The sequence below is a fragment of the Monopterus albus genome, unplaced genomic scaffold (genome assembly GCF_001952655.1).
Source record: "Monopterus albus unplaced genomic scaffold, M_albus_1.0 scaffold20.1, whole genome shotgun sequence".
In the NCBI taxonomy this organism is placed as follows: domain Eukaryota; kingdom Metazoa; phylum Chordata; class Actinopteri; order Synbranchiformes; family Synbranchidae; genus Monopterus; species Monopterus albus.
Genome location: NW_018127900.1, coordinates 3,850,271 through 3,856,270, shown reverse-complemented (window position 1 = coordinate 3,856,270; position 6,000 = coordinate 3,850,271). Strand labels below are relative to the sequence as shown.

The 6,000-nt window shown below is 43.8% G+C and overlaps 2 protein-coding genes across 2 annotated transcripts in view; one reads left to right on the top strand and one right to left on the bottom strand.

Annotated features, from left to right (window-relative positions):
• The window catches only part of tut7 (terminal uridylyl transferase 7), a 17,226-nt gene extending 15,553 nt beyond the window's left edge, over positions 1-1,673 (bottom strand). Inside the window, exons 1-2 of the mRNA XM_020593816.1 lie at positions 1,539-1,673; positions 52-457 (exon numbers count right to left, since the gene is read on the bottom strand). Coding sequence (XP_020449472.1) covers positions 52-451 — 400 coding nt within the window. The 5' untranslated portion in view covers positions 452-457; positions 1,539-1,673. The remainder of the gene's footprint in view (positions 1-51; positions 458-1,538) is intronic.
• A 1,957-nt stretch (positions 1,674-3,630) lies between these two features.
• Positions 3,631-5,956, top strand: ccno (cyclin O). The gene is made up of 3 exons (XM_020593835.1): positions 3,631-4,272; positions 4,842-5,027; positions 5,114-5,956. Exons 1-3 carry the CDS (start codon positions 3,697-3,699, stop codon positions 5,741-5,743), a joined length of 1,392 nt encoding a protein of 463 aa, XP_020449491.1. The 5' UTR covers positions 3,631-3,696; the 3' UTR covers positions 5,744-5,956.
• The last annotated feature ends 44 nt before the right edge of the window (positions 5,957-6,000 follow it).

Here is a 6,000-nt window from a genome sequence, read left to right as displayed (position 1 = left end):
TCGCCATCTCAGGTAGACTTTTTTAGATGGGAGTGATTTCCAAATCCTCACCTGATTTGTGAGCACTGCCATCAATGGTCTCTCTCCTCCCCTGCTCCCTGTCCTCCTTTGGACCCTCTCCCTGGGTACTCCTCCTCCAGGGCTCTCTCAAGTTATCTTCTCGACTTCCACCATAATCCTCAGGACCTGAGAACCACCGGAGGTCATCTTTCTGCGAGGGGCTGTGACCACCTCTAAATCCACCAAGGGAGTGGCTCAGGGGCCCCAGTGGTCCCTTCCTGGGGCTGGCGCGGCATGGCCCGCCCTGGTTTTTCTTGCCCTGCTGACCTCCCTCTGGTCTGAAGTTCTGTCCTCTCCCCTGGTCCTGAATCCTCCAGCTTTCTGCTCTGTCTGCTGAGCCCCTCTCCCAGCCACTCTGCCTACCCCGATAAGGCCTGCCCGAGTTTTCCATGATTCACTTAAGGTAAAATTGCAAGACAGCATGTTCAGTTATTAAGTAAATAGTATTTACATAATCAAAACGTCTTCCCCAACCTGAATTTCAACAGGTTTGGCAGGTGTCCTCTCTCTGGAACAGCAGCATATCATTTAGTTGCCTTTGTACTCCTTAATGTAGAAACCTTCATTGGCTGTAAGGGCTCACTGCTTTCACAGCTTGTGTTGTAATCTGAGACTATTGCGGAATTCAATAATTATCAACCACAATTTGAACTCAGAATCACAATCAGCTTTATTGGCCAGGTGTGTCGGACACACGAGGAATTTGACTCTGGTACATCGGCTCTCAATGCGCATGTACATATCCCCATGCAAAGGTCAAGTGAATAGTAAGGCTGTGTAATATAACAAACTCGGTGCCTTTCTAATAAGGTAAACCAAAAGAGAGCTGTTATTTTAGCCGCACGTAACCCTAGTTGTCTGACTTCTGCAAATTCAAGTTAACTGTTAACCAACTCGCTTTTATTGGCTATGGACTCTGACAGAAGTTAAAAATCTGACCCTGTGGGGAAATTAGTCTTAAGATTTGTGCCTCTCTTGTCCACAAAAATCAGATCAGTACTACAACATCTCAGTCAAGTTAATTAACTTGAGACGACTGTGTACGCACAAATGAAATATTAGCAACGAGCCTAGCTGACTTTGGCACCTTGTTATAGCATCATGTTAGCCTAATGTTAAGCTAACGTTAGCTTACTAGCTTATGCAGTTTGACATGCTTCTAACGTTAACCTTATTCCTTCTTTCTAGAGTTAACGGCGTATAACTTTATCACGCATGTAGCTAACACACCGTTAATAAACTGGTGGTAGTCACCAAATTTAACATTAGCTAACTTGTCACATATAGCCTAGCTAAGGTAGCTACTCATATTAGCTTGCTAATTAGGGCACCTATAATAGCTCGGCTAGCTCAGCTAGCAATAGCTAGCCTTACTGTCTATTTTAGTTGTTGTGAAGCTGTTCAGCCTGCAGCTGCGGTGCCATCAGTAAAATGTCGGCGATAATTAACCATAAAGAATATTAAAGAATTTAAAATACCTTCTGTACACGTGCAGAGGGCATACTTAAAGTCTTGTTCAGGTCTGACTTGGCATGATTGTTTAAAATGTGACGTCAGTACGATCTGTTGTGTAGCTGTCAGCGTTAAAGTTCCGCCCACCATAAACAATAAGGAAGGTAGGTAGATACTTTAATTGATCCCTCAATGGGGAAATTTCAGTGTTTCAGCAGCAATGGAGAACAAACAACATAACACCATGAGAAACAAACACCACACACATATCTTGATAAACAAATTTCAGTACCTCAAGCAGCAATAGAGAACAGACAGCATAACACCATGAGAACAAGCACCGCACACACATCCTGATAAATAAATTCCAAGTACTCTAAACTAGACAGAATCAAGTATTTGAATAATCAAGAACAGAATTTACATATGTGCATATTAACCATGCATTTTACCCCATGATTTGAATATTGCACTTCAGTTGACTATTACATAGTCCCTCATACTTTCACCTATCTTATCCCTGCAGGGATGTATTGTACAGTCTGATTGCTGTGGGGAGGAACGACCTGCGGTAACGCTCCTTCTTACACTGGGGATGTAACAGTCTTGCACTAAAGGAACTGTTCAGAGCCTCTACTGTGTGGTGCAGGGGATTGGAGGGGTCGTCCATGATGGATGTTAGTTTTACCAGCATCCTTCTGTCCACCTCCTCCTCGATGGAATCCAGGGGGTAGCCCAGGACAGACCCAGCTCTCTTGACCAGCTTGTTTAGTCTCTTTCTGTCCATGTCCGTGCTACCTCCCACCCAGCCCACAACAGCGCAAAAAACAGCAGATGCCACCACAGAATCATAAAATGTCTGAAGGAGTGCCCCACGCACACCAAAGGACCTCAGTCTCCTCAACAAGTGGAGCCTTCCTTCCTCTGGGCCTTCCTGTACAGGGCATCACTGTTTTCAGTCCAATCCATTTTGTTGTTGAGGTGGACCCCCAGGTATTTAAACGTGTCCACAATCTCAATGACTGAGCCCTGAAAGCTCACCAGAGTGAGTGGTGGTGATTTCCGCCGGGGATCAATCACCATCTCTTTAGTCTTACCGGTGTTCAGGACCAGTCAATTTTCCTCACACCACTTCACAAAGTCAGTAACAACCCCCCTGTATTCCCGCTTTAATTCAGAATGCTTAGCACATGTGCAGCTGTGGTTTCAGAAATCTAGACCTACATGTATGTCTAGGCACATAGGATTTTTACTTATGTCAATGAAAAAGCTATCGTGAAACAAACTGCCATTTCGCATAGGCGACAATATAGGCTATCACATAATCACAATCAGAATCAGCTTTATTGGCCAGGTGTATGGGACACACGAGGAATTCTGGTACATTGGCTCTCAATGTGCATGTACATATCCCCATGCAAGGGGCAAGTAAACAGTAAACCAACATAAGGCTAGTATAACATTATAAGCAGTATTAACAACAAACTGTGCAAACAATGTAAAATAAGCAGTATAAACAGCCAGTAAACAATGCAGACAGATTGGCCAGGTGTGTTGGACACAAGAGGAATTTGACTCCGGTACATCAGCTCTCAATTTGCATGTACATTGCCTTATGTAAGGCAGCAATGGGCAAGTAAACAATATAAGGCTATATGTATATATACACATACATGCACACAGTCTAGGTGCATTCCACGGATCTATATGTACAGGGTATATTTACAGGTATCCCAAGTGAAACGGCAATTTGCATTTGATGAGTTTGAAGCATAGTGGCTGTGGTTCACGAGGTAGGGCAGTCGTCTCTTGACCAGCAAGTTAGTGGTTCGACTCCCGGTCTCCCCACATGCCTCAGTGTCCCTGAGCAAGACACTGAACCCCGAATTGCTCCCGGTGGCTTGATTAGCGCCGTTGTGTGTGGCAGCTGTCGTCATCGATGGGTGAATGGTGTATAATCTCCCTGTAAAGCGCTTTGGCTAGTGCATAAAAAGCGCTATATAAATACAGTCCATTTACCATACATGCGAATTTCGGCAACATTTTACATATGGACATACTCTTTTTAAATTATTTTTGTAAGTAAGTAAGCAATTGTTTATTTAGCCATATGAAGGACTACAGACAGTAAAAGCTATAACATTTGGTTCACAGTTTAGGATAATGAATTCCTAGGTGGCACAAATGATTGTTTATCCTCGGTTGCCTGGGGCGACGGGAGAACTGTGCGCTGCAGGAGCGGGGAAGACCCCGGGAAAACTAACGTCATCTGACGGAACTCCCCTTATCATCCCAGAACCAACATCCAGGAGACTGCTACTTTCTAGACCTGGTCCCAGTATAGCCTATAGCCAGTGGACTGGCTACCGATTTACAGCAACAATTCAGAGAGAGCTACTGGAGATGGTGCTATTTGTGAACGGTGACAGTGGCTCAGAAACAATTACAAATGAAGACTGCAGCAAACGGAGACGGATGAAGGGCTTATCTCGTCTAACAGAAGCGCGCACACTGGCTCAACAACGGCAGGAAGCCAGGCACAGAAAACAGAAACTTATATCCAAACTGGGTGACTCGGGTTTCGAGGAAGACTTGGGATCGCCCTCGACTTCATCCCCGGCTCGGACAGATTTATCCCCGCTCCGTCCAGACAGAAAGCTGTCCAACTGGTACCTCCAATATGGAGACATCGGTTACAAGATTCAGAGAGAGAAAGAGGCGCAGTATCATCCCTGCAAAAGCTTGGCACGCCAGCCACAAGTAGGCTATACTTTATAGAGTGCTGGGTCAGGCTTACATATAGCTGTTTTCTCAGTGGACTCCACCAAGAAATAAACCTACTTTTTAAAACATTTATAACTTACGTGTCTGCCTTTTTTTTAACTTATTGTAGTCTACTTGTCATATTTTACACTAATTAAGAGAAACAAGATCTGCAATCTAAAATTATTCATTTTGTTATGTTGCCTTTGGTGCTATAAGGCAGTTCATTGACTGGTCTAATAATTTATTGTGGCATTAGTTAGTTCAAGAGATATGAACCTTTGATAACTAATCACACACTGTAGTTCTCACTATCTAACTCAATATATCTGAATAAAATTCAATAGTAGTAGGAAGATTCATTATTATTCATAAGTAGTAGTTTCTGACTGCATAAATATTTGGACATCGATGATATGAAGATATTTGCAAAATGGTGCTTAAAAATGCAACAGAAACATTTTTTATTTTACAGTGCACTTAAAGAAAACAAACACAAGCTATCTTTAAGAAACTGACACTAAAATCTGCTGCTTAAAATAATGGCTTCTGTGTTTTACTGACAGTTGACTGCAGAGGCACGGTGTACACTTGTCAGCTGGCTCATCCCTGTACACAAACATTTCCGTCTGTCCTTTGAGTGCTGCTGCCTGGCGGTGAACATCATGGACAGGTTCCTGGCATCCACAGCGGTGGCTGCTGACTGCTTCCAGCTACTGGGCATCACTGCCCTTCTCCTAGCTAGTAAACAGGTGCATCTTTGAGTGAGGAGTCAGTTTCTGTATTTGGATTTCATTCAGTATAACTCAGTCAGTTCCTCTTTCTGTGTGTCTCCCAGGTGGAGGTTTGCTCTCCGAGGATCAGCCATCTCTTGTCGCTGTGCTGTGATGCTTTCACCAAGGAGCAGCTCTGCAATTTGGAGTGTCTCATCCTTCTCCGTCTGAACTTCCGCCTCGCTGCACCCACCTTGGCCTTTTTCCTGGACTATTACACCAACTGTATTGAGGCTGCCCAGCTTATAACTGAAAACATAGCTGATTACAGGTTTGCAAGAATGAATCCAGACACAAAGATACCCAGGCAGTGCATCAACCTTGCACAACAGGTGTGTGAGCTGAGTCTAGCGGACTATGCTTTCAACAAATACCCACCATCTCTGACTGCTAGCTGTGCACTAAGACTAGCCAGTGAGCTACTGAGAACCAAACATGGGCTTGTTGGGCATGAAACCATACACTCTTGGGAAGACCAGTGGGACAGTTCTGTGGATGAACTATGCACCCAACCAGCTTCTGCTGATTCATCTGAGAGCCCTGCAGTTACTAAGGGCTGCTGTCTATTAGTGAAGCATCACTTCCTGCCTGTAGGTCAGGAGAATTGCAACCACAGTCTGGCACAGGAATGCGAAGACAACCTGAAGCTGTTGGTGTCATTAAACCAGGAGACACTGGATGCAATGTCCATGTAACTGCAATCTGCCACCATTTAGATGTTGACAGAATCCCTAGTTCCCCTCCACTTTGGAGCATATATTCTTGATACAAGTGAGAATAAAATGCCACCTTTAAATCTGTTAAGATGGATGATTCAGAAGTTAAGTTTAGTGTTTGTCCAGTCCCAGTAAACCTTGTAGTTCATAGAAAATGACTCATACTTGATACCAGTCACTGAATGTTTTACAACTTAGCATTATTGTGTTATATTTATTGATAGTATGCTACTATT

Excerpts from the sequence above, each read along its gene's own strand:
- ccno (XM_020593835.1), top strand. The coding sequence starts at position 3,697 with ATGATTGTTTATCCTCGGTTGCCTGGGGCGACGGGAGAACTGTGCGCT. Across the intron at positions 4,273-4,841 it reads GCTTGGCACGCCAGCCACAA|TTGACTGCAGAGGCACGGTG; the intron begins GTAGGCTATACT and ends TTTTACTGACAG. Across the intron at positions 5,028-5,113 it reads TTCTCCTAGCTAGTAAACAG|GTGGAGGTTTGCTCTCCGAG; the intron begins GTGCATCTTTGA and ends TGTGTCTCCCAG.